The 19,421-nt window shown below is 33.1% G+C and overlaps 3 protein-coding genes across 3 annotated transcripts; 2 read left to right on the forward strand and 1 right to left on the reverse strand.

Moving 5' to 3' along the window:
* Positions 1–1,115: 1,115 nt before the first annotated feature.
* On the reverse strand, positions 1,116–4,183 carry LOC124829801 (uncharacterized). Its single transcript, XM_047303375.2, has 3 exons — positions 3,553–4,183; positions 3,234–3,337; positions 1,116–1,593 (listed from the first exon to the last, which is right to left on the reverse strand). The coding sequence occupies exons 1-3, from the start codon at positions 4,090–4,092 to the stop codon at positions 1,341–1,343; spliced, it is 897 nt and encodes a 298-aa protein (XP_047159331.2). The 5' UTR covers positions 4,093–4,183; the 3' UTR covers positions 1,116–1,340.
* A 6,617-nt stretch (positions 4,184–10,800) lies between these two features.
* Positions 10,801–11,346, forward strand: LOC148204470 (uncharacterized). The gene has a single exon (XM_088108636.1). The coding sequence runs from the start codon at positions 10,801–10,803 to the stop codon at positions 11,344–11,346; it is 546 nt and encodes a 181-aa protein (XP_087964762.1).
* A 5,557-nt stretch (positions 11,347–16,903) lies between these two features.
* Positions 16,904–17,449, forward strand: LOC148204471 (uncharacterized). Its single transcript, XM_088108859.1, has one exon. The coding sequence runs from the start codon at positions 16,904–16,906 to the stop codon at positions 17,447–17,449; it is 546 nt and encodes a 181-aa protein (XP_087964985.1).
* The last annotated feature ends 1,972 nt before the right edge of the window (positions 17,450–19,421 follow it).

Below are 19,421 nucleotides of genomic sequence, written 5' to 3' on the forward strand. Positions count from 1 at the left end.
AACCATCACTTCCACCACTTCTCTTTCTCCATACACTTCCGTCTGCTTCATCATTTCTTAATCTCTATAACACCATTTCATCACCTTCGGAGACTCTGTACCTTGCGTTCACCATCCAACTGCTCACTCTCGTCACATTTTATTTTATACTCTCTCAATAAACCTGGTTTTTGTGTAGAAAGAGATTATTGACGTTTCGCAGAAGCTTAGCATTGCTGAGAATCATGAGCAGAGGAAAAAAAACATAGAAAAGGAGAAGATGGTATTAAGAAAAAAGTTAGATGATAGAGTGTTAGGTTACAAGGAAGGGAAAAACGCGATATATATACACGTATGGAAAGAGAAACTACTCCAAACGGTAACAACAGTTTTGACATGATTTTGGGCATCGAGCGCAGAACTGGTTTGATCGTGACCACTGGATATTTATATGGCCACATCTTACCCAGTTACGTTATTATTTATAAATGGTATTAACACTAACTTAATATAATTATTACATTAATTATTATTTTTTTTGACAAAAATGATAATTACAATAAAATAAAACAAAAGAAAGAAAAGTTAAAGAACCACATTAAATAATTTTGACAGAAATTGAAATATAGAAATCTATTAAACCTAAAAAGTAAAATAAGTAAAATTTGAGGATAAGAAAATTCAAAAAGATCTATATCACACCAACTTGGAGAGATTGACCAATAGGAGGGAGGCAATTTTGACGCTAATTGGAGAGTCATGAGAATTTTAAAAGTTTTAACCGATCAGAATGATTATCAATAGAATGAGATATATCTCTTCAGATTTTTATCATTTTTTTAATCTTACTTAAGATTCTACCTTTCCGTCATTTTTTTCTCAACATTTTATTTCCATTATTAATTGTTTTAATCAATTATATTACATGAAATATTTCCTATAAATTTTTTTTTGTTTATTTAGTTAAATAACTTTTTGTTTCATTTTATAAAAAAGTCAAAAAAGGATAAATTGTGTTTTATATCTATATATTAAGTGGGAAATCAACTACTTGTATTACCATTAGATAATAATCATCTGTTTAAATTTAGATGTTTATAATATTTTAGAAATGTCTATTTAATAATAAATAAAAATTAAAATCATAAAATAAAATGGCTAATATTGCTAGCCATTATAAATAATGCATTATAATTTGCTTAAAACATTATAAGCATAATTTTTAGAAGAAATACAATAAGCATTCAATTAAACTAGAGGAACAAATTAAGTTAAAAACATAGAATAAAGTTAAACAAATGAAATTGTGAACGTATGGCTGATCCACCTAGGTGATATGTCGCCATTAAACTGTTACTCCTTTATAGAGGGAGGCTGTAATGTGGTGAGAAAGGAGAAAAGGATGAAGAATTGATGAAAGAGTGCTCATTGCTAGCAACACCATGGTTTCTTCTTGGGCTAACAGGACTTCGTGATCTTGAGTGTGCCATCCCAACATGACCATACCTTCCACTCTTTCTTGGTCCTTTCTCAGCACACTTCAGCTCAACCTGTTTCAGGGTCTTTGGATACCTCCAGCTACAGCACCCTACCTTCCCTGCTCTTTCTATGTACCTATGTCACAAAAAATTATCTTAGATTATCTTCAACCAAACTTTCATATGTATCTTAGTATATAAAGATTAAGTTAAGAACAAAACTATATACAAATATAATATTATAAGTATTTTGAATGGCGTTTTTTAATTAGATTTTATTTCTAAACTAAAAGGTTAAACTCAAACAATTTCTTAAGAGAAGTTTTAAGATTAACTTAATTTTATAAAATTTACTTGTAAAATAAAGTTTGTATTTATTTATATATTGTAAATTCGTCTTACCTCTAATCTATGTTGCTCTTCAACACATTCTCCTCACACTGAAACATATACCTCCAATAATGAAACTAGACATTAAGTGTAGATTAGACTAATGGGTAGTTCGATAATGGTTTAATAGTGGAAGACATGATAGATTCGACAAACAACAAATTTTTTAATAGTAAGTGACATAATAAACAAACAATAAAATTTATTAAGATAACCTGCAGATGATTCTGATACCATATATTAAAATATGAATTTAAATATAACTCAATTTCAAAAACTAACTTATAAAATTAAGTTCACTTATATATTATAAACTCAGTTCTTATCTTATTTACTGTAAACTCACCTTATTTTTAATTTAATTGATGTATGTTCTCCGGCTAGACAACTATATTAGATGTGATGTATTTGTTGCAAAGGATTTAAAATTTTTGGATTAAGTATTGAATAATGATACTCAGACACACAGACTCTTTATTTCCATGAATATTCGTACAATGTGAGATATTTATGAGATAAGATGGAAGATGTATCATACTATTTGGCATTGTATAATTCCGGATGTGACTTGTTTGTCCATTTGGTAGTGTTAAGAGGAGTATGCATGTATGATCCAGACCAACTTTGATTCCAATGTATGACTTAATTAATGTTTGATATAGACAAATTCATGGGACGGCAAACCAAAACATAAATAATGCTGTCAAGAAAACAAACAAGACAGAAAATATATTTATAATTACAGAACTTTTCATCAGCTTGACAGGATTCAACATCATCATCTTTTAGTAAGGAAAAAAATAATTTTATATCTTCCTATGATTTCCCTCTAGAATTAATTTATATATATATATATATATATATATATATATATATATATATATGTTTAGGTGGGGTAGCATATTAGTATGTGTTGGGAAAGATGTATTAGTTTTTCGTAAGGTACTGATAAGTACAAATATAACACTTAAACAAGATAACAGCCCCAAAGAAAAAACATAAGCTTCCCAACACATACTAATATGCTAGCCCACCTAAACATATATATATATATATATATATATATATATATATATATATATATATATATATATATATATATATTAGGCAGAAATTCAGCAATAACACATGATGTGGTTCAAGAGCTAATCATTTCTTTCCTTGTAGTTAAAAAAGCAGTATTCCTTTGCCTTTCAAAAAATAAAAAAACAGCCATTTTCATATAATCAGCACATAATTTTAAGTAAACCCTTTATACAAAAAAATTCCTTTCACTATTTTTAAAGCCAGAAAAGAAAAAGATGAAAGTTACAATCTCATCCACTACCTAGTTCAAACAACAGAGACTTTTTTCCCCCTTTTGTTTAAAGTAAATAAAATTGTTACCTATGGCTGAATCTCAATCCAAGGCACTCAATACACTTTCTTCCTTCTACCATCTCCCCCATTCCTATTTCTACACATTGTCTGCAATAAACCCTCCCGCACACCTGCATGCATCAGAATCATTATAAGGAGAAGGATTGAATGGTGCAACGGCTATATTAATTATCCATCTTATCTTATCCATGTACCTATTATATATTTTGTTATCTGTAACACACATACTTATAAAGACAGAATATATAATATATGTTATAAAAGATCGAATTTATTGTATAGAAATTCAGAAATTTACTTTGTTAATATATCTAAGTACACGTACCAGGCATCTGGTTCGGAATATATAAATATAGGTATTGCAAGTTGCGCAAATCTTGGAGTGCGGAATCCCAGGTCGTGGTCTTCGATTACCTCTTCCTGAAGCAACACTAATACCATCAAAGCTCAGGCCACACTTCGAACGATCATCTCCACTGACCATGCATTGAGGACTTCTTTGTGAACCACCATCTGAATGGTAGTTAAAATGACCGGGATGACGCCATGGTGACGACTCTCCATGGCCAAAATCTTGTACGTTGTGTTGATCATGGTGATGACCAGAACCTTGCAAGCCTTTGGTGAAATCAAGACTAGGTAGTTTGGTCAGAGAGTGTGCAGGTGTTAAGGTTGTTGTGGGCTTTCTCTTCTCTGATGTGTTCACTTGAGCAAGATGCTTAAAGGTGAGGTTAACGGATTCATCTGGGATTCCTTGGTACAAATCTTCAAGAGATACTAAGATTGGTTTTTCCTGCATGTCCTTATTAGTGTGATCAACCATTATAGAGTTGTAGGTTGAGGATAAGATGAGATGAGGGTACATAGTTATAGCTTTGAATCAACATATTTAAGCAAAGTATGAAAGAAAGTGACAAGGGAACATGCTTGTTAATTCGGTCGTATTGGAAATAAGGACGACCGCATGTGGCCAAGGTTTACGTGTTTTGAGGCCGGTCGAAAGTAAGCTGTCGTGTAGATACATTAGATTCGAAGTTTCCTGTTCATTGGTTGTAGCCATTTTCTAAGAGATATATCCAATCAGGTGTTTGAACCATTCAAAAGAAAAGCAGGGAATATTTGTTAAATGTTTTAAAATTGGAGATAGAGTTGATGTGGAAGGTTTACCAACTCAAACCATTCCTATTCTTTCTTTGAGTGATGGTCCCTCCACTCCACCACCCCATCTTCTCCCAACACCTTTCCAATTTTTTTTAATTCCAAATTTACCTTTTTTACTATTTACTTTTACCAATTTTACTTTTTATTTTTTAAAACCCTAATCTCAATCTCCTTTCATTTTCACTCTCCCTTTCCCTCTCAGCAGCAAGCCCCCCATCCCCCACTGTAACTTTCTCTCTTCCACTTTCGTTAACCCAACATTTTCTTCTTCTTTCTTTCTTCTCCCCACATAACTTATTATTTCTTTTTCAAATCATCTCAATAATCAACAATCTGCACTTAATTAAGCTATAAAATAAATATCCTCTTAGTTGAGTTTTCACTAGTTGTTTGCTAAAGTATAAATCTCTCCCCCACTGGGCCTCCATGTGATCCCTTAAAATGGGGAACACAACAATGCTGCTACTACCTAGTTTCTTGTAATCAATTACATTAATATTATTATTGTAACAGGCTTTGATTATACCAACTGTTGCACTGCCTGAAAGCTCCTTGTTATAAATGACTGCAACTACACAAACATTGTTTCAATATCTCTAGCTCATGATGGCTGATGTTCCATTGTACAATATCATGTGAAATTAAACAATTATGACGATGCGAACAGGAAGTATTTTGTTGAATGCATAGCGAAACAATGCACCACACACCAACGGAGAGAAGAAAGAAAGAAGAAACGGAAATGGAAAATGTTGTGTTAACAAAGTGGAAATTAAGAAAAAGAGAGAAAGTGATAATAGGGGGTGGGGGCTTGCTACTGAGAGTGAAAGGGAAAGGGAAAGGGAAAGTGAAAGGGAGAGAGGATTGAGATTAGGGTTTTAAAAAATAAAAAGTAAAATTGGTAAAAATAAAAAGTAAAAAAGGTAAATTTGGAATTTAAAAAAAATTGGGGTGGTGGAGGGAGCATCACTCTCTTTCTTTTTATTTACCTTGTCGAATGCTTTGCAGAATTTAGATACAACAGAATTTAGATTGTTTTTCTTGCATTTAGTTTTAAAATAGGATTGATTGTATTTTGGTTTTAATATTTGAAATAATTATTTTATGTGTTTTTTTTTGTTCTTTTACTCCACATGGTCTAATATTTACTAAAATGAATTATTGAGATTTTTTTCTTTAGATAAAAGGACTTGTTTAAAGAATAGTGATTTGACATAATGATATCTATTGTAAATTAATTTTGTAGCTTTTTCTATATTATTAATGTACTATATGAAATATACAAATCAAAGTTAAATATGTTTTTATGAAACATATTTAACTTGAACGTTAAAGTGTCTTCTGCAGGTCAACAACCTATCGAAGGGTATTGCATTCTCGGGAAGGATTGGACAATAGAAAGAGAGCAGAGCAAGGAAGAACGACCGACCATCGGACAACATTGCTACTTTATGAAGGTTCAGTCCAACATTCAACCTTGTCAGGTTCCAATGACTTTTTATTATAATTTATAAATTATAATATATTGAAGCGTTTATTTCATTTTGTTTAACTCGTATTTTTGTGAGTAAAAATATTCTGCACAAGAAGGGTTCAGTCCTACATTGAACCTTCAACATTCAACCTTGTCAAGTTCCAATGACTTTTTATTACAATTTATAAATTATAATATATTGAAGCGTTTACTTTATTTTGTTTAACTCATGTTTTTGTGAGTAAAAATATCCTGCACATGAAGGGTTCAGTTCTACGTTCAACCTTGTCAGGTTCCAATGACCCTTCGTTATAAAAGATGTTTATAAAATATTAAAAATTTTATTTAACCCATATATATTTTTGTGAGTAAAAATATCCTACACAGGAAGGTTTCAGTCCTATCGCTCGGTCAGTTGGACCACCAACGTTCAACCTTATCAGGAAGGTTCAACACCTTACCGCTTGGTCAGTTGGACCACCAACATTCAACCTTATCAAGTTCTAATGTCATCTCATTATAAAAATAAAATGTTGAATATTTTATTTAACACATATTTTTTTGAGTAAAAATATCATGCACATGAAGAAGGTTCAATCTCTTATCGTTGGGTCGATTGGACCACTAACGTTCAACCTTGTCAACCTTGTCAGGTTCCAATGACTCTTCATTATAAAATAAGATTATAAAAGATTAAATATTTTTGTTTAACCCATATACATTTTTGTGAGTGAAAATATCTTCATAGGAAAATGTTCGAAAAAGAACTTCAGACGCTCAACGTAGGAAGTTCAAAACAGAATTGCTACCATTCGCCGCTCGAAGAGAAGTTCAAAAAAGAACTTCAGAAGCCTCCGCTCAACGTAGGAAGTTCAAAAAAGAATTCCTACCATTCGCCGCTCGGAGAGAAGTTCAAAAAGAATTACAAACGCCTCCGCTCAACGTAGGAAGTTCAAAAAAGAACTCCTATCATTCGTCACTTGGAGAGAAGTTCAAAAAAGAACTTCTAATGCCTCCGCTCAACATAGGAAAAAGTTCAGAAAAGAACTTCTATCAGTCGTCGCTCAACAGGTTCAGTCCCTTCCCACTCGGACCACCTACATTCAGCCTTGGCAGGTTCCAAAGCCTTTTCATTATAAAAGTAAAATATTGAAGCGTTTACTTTATTTTGTTTAACACATATTTTTTGGAGTGAAAATTTATTGCATAGGAAAAAGTTCCAAAGAGAACTCCTAGCGTCTATTACTCAACCTAGGAAAAAAGTTCCAAAGAGAACTCCTAACATTTTCTAAGGAATGGTTCCAAAGAGAACTCCCAGAGTCCGTCGCTTAGTACAGAAAGGAATGAAGACTTAAAGTGCATCGAAAATAGACTCCCTAACACAACATGAGTGACCTCTCTTAAGCTCATAATAATCCCTGTGCACCTCTTCCAATAAAGAGCTTGCTTGGGCTTGAGGGACTTATGTACTAAATGAAATATACCAATCAGAGTTAATGGTCATTTATGGATAGTTAACAGGTATATTAGCATATATTATTAGATTTGATTGCCTAAAAATATATTGCGTTAATGGTTAATCAATGTGTTTGGCTGCTAGAAGCCCTATAAATATACTATTGACGTCCAGGTAAAATAACCTGAATATATTCTAATCAAAATAGAGACGTTTTTATGAAACATATTTGACTTGAGCATCAGAGTGTCTTCTGCATGTCAACAACTCATTGGAGTGGATTGCATTCTCGGAGAGGATTGGACGATCGAAAGATAGCAGAGTAAGGAAGGATGACCGACCCTCGGACAATTTCAACTGAAACAATTAATTTATTCTAAAAGACTATTATAAGATCTTAAAAGAGTAATGAGAAATTCAATAAAAATAAAATTTTTAATTTCTATTTTGTTTTTAATTTATCTCTGTCTTTCTTTTCTTCTTTCATTGTTTTTTATGGCTTACAATGAAATAATCTCATGTCTTAGATTTTATTTTATCTTTATTTTATTTTATTATAATTTTTCATAACAATTAATAAGTCCTTATATTTTATTAAATTATATTTGAATACATCATAATAATTCAAATAAGTCAAATTATAAAATAATTCATCAATTAATTCTAATATCTCTCATTTAACTCATATAATGTTATAACATTATTTAATTTAATACATAAATCATAATGAACATTAAAAACCCTTACATAAATTGATTTCATCATTATTCATAATCAAAGATTCAATAATAACAAGAGTAATGACAATTGCACATCTGTCACATGTTCCATTCCATGTCACATGTTCCATTCCATGTGTAAGACCCATAAAATATATATATATATATTTATATATATATATATATATATATATATTTATAGTAGTAAATTTTAGCATTTTATTAGTAATAATAATTTTAGTGGATAGAAAAATGTAAATTTTGGATATAAAATTATAGTAATTTTAGAAGGAGAGGTTCAAATTTTTGGTAATTTATTTAGTATTTTTTTAATTGAATAGTAAAAAGTGAATAGTAAATAGTAAAAATAAATTCTTATCATGAAAGAAATTAGGATTCCTTAGCATGGAAGAAATTAGGATTTCTTAGTATGGAAGAAATTAGGATCAGATTTAATAAGTAAATGATTAAAATATTATTTTTTAAATAATATTAAAATAATAAATAATATTAAAATATTAATGAATAGTAAATTTTTTTTTTACTATAAATAGCCATGGGAGGGAAGGGTATTCTGCACCAAGAGAAGAGGAATCAAGTGAGAGCTTGAGAAATAGAGAAGAAATAGTTAGGGAGAAATTTTTAGTTGCAAGAAGAGTAAAGGTTCTAAAGAGTTTTCGGGGAAACAAATCCGGAGCAGGAGATTAAGTCTGGAATAGAGGTAAGGGGAGCTAATCTTTCTTGTATATGATTTTTATCCATGTTATGATAATGAATATGAGTTATGAGTATGTTAAAATTTTGGTAATGGTAGTTATCTATTCACTTATATAAATTTAGTTTTCATGATTATAATTTTCTTATTTTCAAGTTAGTATGGTAAAAATTTTCTTTTAATTATTTTGACCGTTGGATTTAGCTAAAATTTTAATATATGAATCTTAAGACCTATTTCTTCACTTTGACCGTTGGGATTTGTAATTAGAAGTCTGTACTTAGAGAAATAAATCCTGCATGTTTGAGTAAATTAATTACCCCTGTAGATCTATTACTGAGTCATCTCGGTAAAATATATATTACGACTTATTTGACCGTTAGATCAACTTGAAAATTTTATATATGATTCCTAAGATATATTAATACACTTTGACCGATCGGATTATAAATTGAAAGTCTATGTTTGGAGAAAATAATTTTTAAGTTTTGAAAAATCTGATGAACACTATATTTCTGTTCTTAAGTTATTATGGTAAACATTTCATATATATTTTATTTACCGTTAGATTGAGCCCAAAATTTAGTATGTAATTCATAAGACATATTAAGTCATTTTGACCGTTCAGATTTGTAATTAAATGTTTGTGCTTAGGGAAATTAGTTCCGCATTTTGAGTATAATTGAAAACCACTTAAAATTCTGCACCTGAGTTACCTCGGTAAAACCTCAATATCTATCTAGTTAACCGTTGGATCAACCTGAAATTTTAATATATAGTTTATAACAAATAATGAATTATTGTGACCATTCAGATTTGAAATCGGAGTTACAGATTTATAGATATTAATTTCGTATCTTCTCAGAGATCTCAATATTGCTTAAATTTCTATTTTTTTTTATCTATATTAAATTTCGGTGTTAATATTATATGCTGTTGTTTTAAATCTGTAAATAAGAAATTTGTTAAAAATTATTTGAGGAACACTTTGGCTAAGGAAAGACTTGGTACTTAAGTTGTCCATTGTGACGCACCTCTCTTTCCTGGAAGTCTACTCGACAAGTTTTTAACTTAAATCCTATTGAACAGATTTTGGACTGTTAAATTATTGTGTAATATATCTTGTTGGAATATATTCAGTTTGTATGATTTCTGAAATAATTGGATTTTATTAGATTTGAATTTATGCATCTGAACATGATTGTGAATTATAATAATGTGATTTATGTGGAAAGTATGTGAATGTATGTGATATAGTCAATTTGTATGACTTTTGGGATGGATGGACGTGATGCATATTGGTGTATGCATTCTGATTTGGTGTTCGATGCATATTGGTGTATGCATGATGCATATTGGTGTATGCATTCTGATTTGGTGTTTGATGCATATTGGTGTATGCATTGATGCATATTGGTGTATGCATTCTGATTTGGTGTTTGATATATATTGATGTATGCAATGTGGTTTAGTGTGTGTAACTCATATTTGTTTATGTAATTTCATCTGGTAAAGTGAGTATAGTATGGTTTGGTATCGGGGTATGGTTATTGTATTGAATTGTTAGCTCACCCTTACTTGTGTGTGCATGTGAATGCGATGATCGTATAATGCGTGATGTTATACGGGAGCAGATGTTATTACAGATGCGATGGCTGACGCTTTTGAACATGCATAAAGGTCGAAAGAGAGATGGGATAGAAGACTTGGGATTGCGATTTTAGTGTTTTAAAAATTTATTTCGATCCTGACTATGTGAACATTTTATTTTCGGAAGAATCGATTGTAATAAATAATGTACTATTTTCTGTCTATGTTGAAGTTTAAAATTTCAAAATCTCTATATTTATTTTTTTTTACGGAAAAATTTAGTCGATGTAGCGCCAAAAATTCGGGGTGTTACATTTGTGGTATCAGAGCGGTGATTCTTTTTCGAAAAATAAAATTTTTGGGATTGGGGAGTGAGAAATCCTATCATGCATAAATGTGTATTCCTTGTTTGTTTGTGAAATTGATCTAGTTATTATGATGCGTGTAAATAGAGCATCATGTCTAGGAGAACTGAAAATGGCAACTCTCAAAATGTGACTGAGAGAATAGAAGGAGTTGTTGGTGCTATCGAGAGGGTGGTAGACATTCTGCACCACAATGCTACAACTGGACCGAGAGAACAAATTAGTCTGACTCATTTTATGCGTCATAATCCTTCCAAGTTTAATGGGAGCGCAACACCTGACGAAGCAAAATACTGGGTCCAAGAAATCGAGAAAATCTTCGAGGCTATATCTTGCCCAGAAGACAAGAAAGTGGTATTTGCAACCTTTTTACTGATTGGAGAGGCAGAATACTGGTGGAGTGGATTTAAGCGATTTATGGAGTCCAACAGGGAAGTTGTCACCTGGGAGAATTTCAAAGACAAATTTCTAGAGAAATACTTTCCCAGTCACGCAAAGTTCACAAAGAAGCTTGAATTCCTGAGTCTACACCAAGGAAGAATGTCTGTACACGAGTACGTGGTGAAGTTTGACCAACTTTCAAGGTATTACTCGCAGACCCTCTTAGATGAATGGAAAATGTGTACATGTGTTGTTTGATTCAGGAGCTACACACTCCTTTGTGTCCCTGTCTTGTTTAGAAAGACTTAGTTTGCCAGTAAGTAATCTAGGATGTAAGTTACTAGTTTCGACACCAACATCTGGGCAGATTACAACCAATTCAGTTTGTGTTGGATGCTCGATCGTAGTAGCAGGGGGCAAGTTCAAAGTGAACTTGATTTCCTTACCTCTTCAAGGGCTGGACGTTATCCTAGGAATGGATTGGTTGACCACCAATCACATTCTTCTCGATTGTGCAAGACAACAATTAGAATTCTCAGACTCTAACGATTTAGAGTTGATCTCAGCTAAAGAAGTTCTGAAGGAGGTCACTAGAGGAGTTGCGTGTTTTGTAGTAATGGCTCAAGAGAAGAGGATAAATTCTGAAGATCCGGTAATGAGTATTCCAGTGGTAGAAGAATTTGCGGATGTCTTTCCGGATGAAGTGCCAGGATTACCACCGAGCAGAGAGGTAGAGTTCTCTATAGATATGGTACCAGGAGCTGGACCAATATCTATAGCTCCGTATAGGATGGCTCCGACAGAGTTGGCTGAACTGAAGAAGCAAATTGAAGAGTTGTTGGAAAAGAAGTTCATCAGACCAAGTGTGTCGCCATGGGGAGCACCAGTATTATTGGTGAAGAAGAAAGATGGGAGTTCAAGATTATGCATCGATTACTGACAGTTAAATAAACTGACTATTAAGAACAAGTACCCACTGCCGAGAATTGAAGACTTGTTGGATCAGTTGCATGGCGCTAGCGTGTTTTCAAAAATCGATTTGAGGTCTGGGTACCATCAGATCTTGGTCAAACCCGAAGACTGTCATAAGACAGCTTTCAGGTCACGTTACGGACACTATGAGTATGTGGTGATGCCGTTTGGAGTGACCAATGCTCCTGCCATATTCATGGACTATATGAATCGAATTTTCCGACCTTGGTTAGATAAGTTTGTTGTTGTGTTCATAGATGACATTCTCATCTATTCTAAGGATCGAGAGGAACATGTAGAGCATTTGAGGACAGTGTTGGAGATGCTCAGGAAGCATCAATTGTTTGGAAAATTTTCCAAGTGCGAGTTTTGGTTGGAGGAAGTACAATTTCTGGGTCATGTGATTTCTGCTCAAGGAATCTCAGTGGATCCCGCAAAGGTGGAAGCGGTGTTGAAGTGGGAACGCCCGAAGTCAGTATCGGAAGTAAGAAGTTTCGTGGGCGTGGCTGGATACTACAGGAAGTTCATCAAGGATTTCTAAAAAATTGTAGGTCCATTAACACAGTTGACTCGGAAAGATCAACCGTTTTCTTGGACGTACAAGTGTGAAGCAAGTTTTGAGGAAATGAAGAGAAGACTGACAAGTGCTCCAGTGCTAACGATCCCAGATACTTCAAAGGTTTTTGAAGTATTTTGTGACGCTTCATATCAAGGACTTGGTTGTGTGTTGATGCAGGAGAAAAGACCAGTGGCATATGCATCGAGACAATTGAAGGTGCATGAAAGAAACTACCCGACACATGACCTTGAGTTAGCGGCTGTCGTCTTCGCTTTAAAGACTTGGAGACATTATCTGTATGGGTCACGTTTTCAAGTCTTTAGTGATCACAAAAGCCTGAAGTATCTCTTTGATCAGAAAGAATTAAACATGAGACAAAGAAGATGGATGGAGTACATGAAAGATTTTGAATTTGAGTTGCAATACCATCCGGGAAAAGCAAATGTTGTTGCAGATGCTCTAAGTAGAAAGCAGATGCAAATGTCGACAATAATGGTGAAGGAACTGGAAATGATCGAGAAGTTCAGAGATATGAATTTGGGTGTACAGTTGGGCCAAAATCACATCTGGTGTAGCCATTTGGAAATCACAAATAACTTCTTGGAAAGTATACGAACTAAGCAGAAAGAAGACACAAATTTACAACAAATAGTGAGATTGCATGGTGTGCCCAAAATCATTGTCTCAGATCGAGGTCCAAGGTTTACCTCAAGGTTCTGGTAGTTATTGCAGGAGGCGTTAGGTTCAACGTTGAGAATGAGCTCAGCCTATCATCCTCAAACAGATGGACAGACTGAGAGGACTATTCAGTCATTAGAAGACTTACTGAGAGCATGCGTATTGGATCATCTGGGAGGTTGGAGTGATATCCTACCGTTGGTGGAATTTACGTACAACAATAGTTATCACTCTAGCATCGGGATGGCGCCATATGAAGCTTTATATGGGAGAAGATGTAGAACACCGTTATGTTGGTTCCAAGATGGGGAATCACTGATAGTAGGACCAGAGTTATTGCAACAAACAACAGAAAAGATAAAATTGATCCAAGATCGAATGAGAGCAAGTCAAAGTAGACAAAAGTCATATGCTGACAAAAGGAGAAGGCCGTTGGAAATTGAGGAAGGAGATCATGTATTCTTACGAGTAACACCAACTGCAGGAGTCGGGAGAACTATCAAGATGAGGAAATTGACACCTAAATTTCTTGGACCATATCAAATTCTCAAAAAGATTGGACCAGTATCTTATAAGGTAGCACTACCGCCTCAATTGTCAAATATACATAATGTTTTTCATGTATCCCAACTGAGGAAGTATATTCCAGATCCAAAACATGTGTTGGAAGTTGACGAAATTCAGGTCAAAGAGAATTTAACGACGGAGGTTCGACCAATACGAATAATGGATGTTCAAATGAAAAGGCTAAGAGGAAAGGACATTCGCACGATAAAGGTGCTATGGAATGAAGATACACAGAAAATGACTTGGGAATTAGAGGAATTAATGAGAAAAGAATATCCATATCTTTTTGTTGAATAATCAATTTTCGAGGGCGAAAATTTTTGTTGTTGGGGAGAATGTAAGACCCATAAAATATATATATATATATATATATATATATATATATATATATATATATATATATATATATATATATATATATATATATATATATATATATATATATATATATATATATATATATATATATATTTATAGTAGTAAATTTTAGCATTTTATTAGTAATAATAATTTTAGTGGATAGAAAAATGTAAATTTTGGATATAAAATTATAGTAATTTTAGAAGGAGAGGTTCAAATTTTTGGTAATTTATTTAGTATTTTTTTTAATTGAATAGTAAAAAGTGAATAGTAAATAGTAAAAATAAATTCTTATCATGAAAGAAATTAGGATTCCTTAGCATGGAAGAAATTAGGATTTCTTAGTATGGAAGAAATTAGGATCAGATTTAATAAGTAAATGATTAAAATATTATTTTTTAAATAATATTAAAATAATAAATAATATTAAAATATTAATGAATAGTAAATTTTTTTTTTACTATAAATAGCCATGGGAGGGAAGGGTATTCTGCACCAAGAGAAGAGGAATCAAGTGAGAGCTTGAGAAATAGAGAAGAAATAGTTAGGGAGAAATTTTTAGTTGCAAGAAGAGTAAAGGTTCTAAAGAGTTTTCGGGGAAACAAATCCGGAGCAGGAGATTAAGTCTGGAATAGAGGTAAGGGGAGCTAATCTTTCTTGTATATGATTTTTATCCATGTTATGATAATGAATATGAGTTATGAGTATGTTAAAATTTTGGTAATGGTAGTTATCTATTCACTTATATAAATTTAGTTTTCATGATTATAATTTTCTTATTTTCAAGTTAGTATGGTAAAAATTTTCTTTTAATTATTTTGACCGTTGGATTTAGCTAAAATTTTAATATATGAATCTTAAGACCTATTTCTTCACTTTGACCGTTGGGATTTGTAATTAGAAGTCTGTACTTAGAGAAATAAATCCTGCATGTTTGAGTAAATTAATTACCCCTGTAGATCTATTACTGAGTCATCTCGGTAAAATATATATTACGACTTATTTGACCGTTAGATCAACTTGAAAATTTTATATATGATTCCTAAGATATATTAATACACTTTGACCGATCGGATTATAAATTGAAAGTCTATGTTTGGAGAAAATAATTTTTAAGTTTTGAAAAATCTGATGAACACTATATTTCTGTTCTTAAGTTATTATGGTAAACATTTCATATATATTTTATTTACCGTTAGATTGAGCCCAAAATTTAGTATGTAATTCATAAGACATATTAAGTCATTTTGACCGTTCAGATTTGTAATTAAATGTTTGTGCTTAGGGAAATTAGTTCCGCATTTTGAGTATAATTGAAAACCACTTAAAATTCTGCACCTGAGTTACCTCGGTAAAACCTCAATATCTATCTAGTTAACCGTTGGATCAACCTGAAATTTTAATATATAGTTTATAACAAATAATGAATTATTGTGACCATTCAGATTTGAAATCGGAGTTACAGATTTATAGATATTAATTTCGTATCTTCTCAGAGATCTCAATATTGCTTAAATTTCTATTTTTTTTTATCTATATTAAATTTCGGTGTTAATATTATATGCTGTTGTTTTAAATCTGTAAATAAGAAATTTGTTAAAAATTATTTGAGGAACACTTTGGCTAAGGAAAGACTTGGTACTTAAGTTGTCCATTGTGACGCACCTCTCTTTCCTGGAAGTCTACTCGACAAGTTTTTAACTTAAATCCTATTGAACAGATTTTGGACTGTTAAATTATTGTGTAATATATCTTGTTGGAATATATTCAGTTTGTATGATTTCTGAAATAATTGGATTTTATTAGATTTGAATTTATGCATCTGAACATGATTGTGAATTATAATAATGTGATTTATGTGGAAAGTATGTGAATGTATGTGATATAGTCAATTTGTATGACTTTTGGGATGGATGGACGTGATGCATATTGGTGTATGCATTCTGATTTGGTGTTCGATGCATATTGGTGTATGCATGATGCATATTGGTGTATGCATTCTGATTTGGTGTTTGATGCATATTGGTGTATGCATTGATGCATATTGGTGTATGCATTCTGATTTGGTGTTTGATATATATTGATGTATGCAATGTGGTTTAGTGTGTGTAACTCATATTTGTTTATGTAATTTCATCTGGTAAAGTGAGTATAGTATGGTTTGGTATCGGGGTATGGTTATTGTATTGAATTGTTAGCTCACCCTTACTTGTGTGTGCATGTGAATGCGATGATCGTATAATGCGTGATGTTATACGGGAGCAGATGTTATTACAGATGCGATGGCTGACGCTTTTGAACATGCATAAAGGTCGAAAGAGAGATGGGATAGAAGACTTGGGATTGCGATTTTAGTGTTTTAAAAATTTATTTCGATCCTGACTATGTGAACATTTTATTTTCGGAAGAATCGATTGTAATAAATAATGTACTATTTTCTGTCTATGTTGAAGTTTAAAATTTCAAAATCTCTATATTTATTTTTTTTTACGGAAAAATTTAGTCGATGTAGCGCCAAAAATTCGGGGTGTTACATTTGTGGTATCAGAGCGGTGATTCTTTTTCGAAAAATAAAATTTTTGGGATTGGGGAGTGAGAAATCCTATCATGCATAAATGTGTATTCCTTGTTTGTTTGTGAAATTGATCTAGTTATTATGATGCGTGTAAATAGAGCATCATGTCTAGGAGAACTGAAAATGGCAACTCTCAAAATGTGACTGAGAGAATAGAAGGAGTTGTTGGTGCTATCGAGAGGGTGGTAGACATTCTGCACCACAATGCTACAACTGGACCGAGAGAACAAATTAGTCTGACTCATTTTATGCGTCATAATCCTTCCAAGTTTAATGGGAGCGCAACACCTGACGAAGCAAAATACTGGGTCCAAGAAATCGAGAAAATCTTCGAGGCTATATCTTGCCCAGAAGACAAGAAAGTGGTATTTGCAACCTTTTTACTGATTGGAGAGGCAGAATACTGGTGGAGTGGATTTAAGCGATTTATGGAGTCCAACAGGGAAGTTGTCACCTGGGAGAATTTCAAAGACAAATTTCTAGAGAAATACTTTCCCAGTCACGCAAAGTTCACAAAGAAGCTTGAATTCCTGAGTCTACACCAAGGAAGAATGTCTGTACACGAGTACGTGGTGAAGTTTGACCAACTTTCAAGGTATTACTCGCAGACCCTCTTAGATGAATGGAAAATGTGTACATGTGTTGTTTGATTCAGGAGCTACACACTCCTTTGTGTCCCTGTCTTGTTTAGAAAGACTTAGTTTGCCAGTAAGTAATCTAGGATGTAAGTTACTAGTTTCGACACCAACATCTGGGCAGATTACAACCAATTCAGTTTGTGTTGGATGCTCGATCGTAGTAGCAGGGGGCAAGTTCAAAGTGAACTTGATTTCCTTACCTCTTCAAGGGCTGGACGTTATCCTAGGAATGGATTGGTTGACCACCAATCACATTCTTCTCGATTGTGCAAGACAACAATTAGAATTCTCAGACTCTAACGATTTAGAGTTGATCTCAGCTAAAGAAGTTCTGAAGGAGGTCACTAGAGGAGTTGCGTGTTTTGTAGTAATGGCTCAAGAGAAGAGGATAAATTCTGAAGATCCGGTAATGAGTATTCCAGTGGTAGAAGAATTTGCGGATGTCTTTCCGGATGAAGTGCCAGGATTACCACCGAGCAGAGAGGTAGAGTTCTCTATAGATATGGTACCAGGAGCTGGACCAATATCTATAGCTCCGTATAGGATGGCTCCGACAGAGTTGGCTGAACTGAAGAAGCAAATTGAAGAGTTGTTGGAAAAGAAGTTCATCAGACCAAGTGTGTCGCCATGGGGAGCACCAGTATTATTGGTGAAGAAGAAAGATGGGAGTTCAAGATTATGCATCGATTACTGACAGTTAAATAAACTGACTATTAAGAACAAGTACCCACTGCCGAGAATTGAAGACTTGTTGGATCAGTTGCATGGCGCTAGCGTGTTTTCAAAAATCGATTTGAGGTCTGGGTACCATCAGATCTTGGTCAAACCCGAAGACTGTCATAAGACAGCTTTCAGGTCACGTTACGGACACTATGAGTATGTGGTGATGCCGTTTGGAGTGACCAATGCTCCTGCCATATTCATGGACTATATGAATCGAATTTTCCGACCTTGGTTAGATAAGTTTGTTGTTGTGTTCATAGATGACATTCTCATCTATTCTAAGGATCGAGAGGAACATGTAGAGCATTTGAGGACAGTGTTGGAGATGCTCAGGAAGCATCAATTGTTTGGAAAATTTTCCAAGTGCGAGTTTTGGTTGGAGGAAGTACAATTTCTGGGTCATGTGATTTCTGCTCAAGGAATCTCAGTGGATCCCGCAAAGGTGGAAGCGGTGTTGAAGTGGGAACGCCCGAAGTCAGTATCGGAAGTAAGAAGTTTCGTGGGCGTGGCTGGATACTACAGGAAGTTCATCAAGGATTTCTAAAAAATTGTAGGTCCATTAACACAGTTGACTCGGAAAGATCAACCGTTTTCTTGGACGTACAAGTGTGAAGCAAGTTTTGAGGAAATGAAGAGAAGACTGACAAGTGCTCCATATATATTATGGTAAACATTTCATATATATTTTATTTACCGTTAGATTGAGCCCAAAATTTAGTATGTAATTCATAAGACATATTAAGTCATTTTGACCGTTCAGATTTGTAATTAAATGTTTGTGCTTAGGGAAATTAGTTCCGCATTTTGAGTATAATTGAAAACCACTTAAAATTCTGCACCTGAGTTACCTCGGTAAAACCTCAATATCTATCTAGTTAACCGTTGGATCAACCTGAAATTTTAATATATAGTTTATAACAAATAATGAATTATTGTGACCATTCAGATTTGAAATCGGAGTTACAGATTTATAGATATTAATTTCGTATCTTCTCAGAGATCTCAATATTGCTTAAATTTCTATTTTTTTTTTATCTATATTAAATTTCGGTGTTAATATTATATGCTGTTGTTTTAAATCTGTAAATAAGAAATTTGTTAAAAATTATTTGAGGAACACTTTGGCTAAGGAAAGACTTGGTACTTAAGTTGTCCATTGTGACGCACCTCTCTTTCCTGGAAGTCTACTCGACAAGTTTTTAACTTAAATCCTATTGAACAGATTTTGGACTGTTAAATTATTGTGTAATATATCTTGTTG

The sequence above is a fragment of the Vigna umbellata genome, chromosome 1 (assembly GCF_029865625.1).
Source record: "Vigna umbellata cultivar VRB3 chromosome 1, Vumbellata_1.0, whole genome shotgun sequence".
NCBI classification, from domain to species: Eukaryota; Viridiplantae; Streptophyta; class Magnoliopsida; order Fabales; family Fabaceae; genus Vigna; species Vigna umbellata.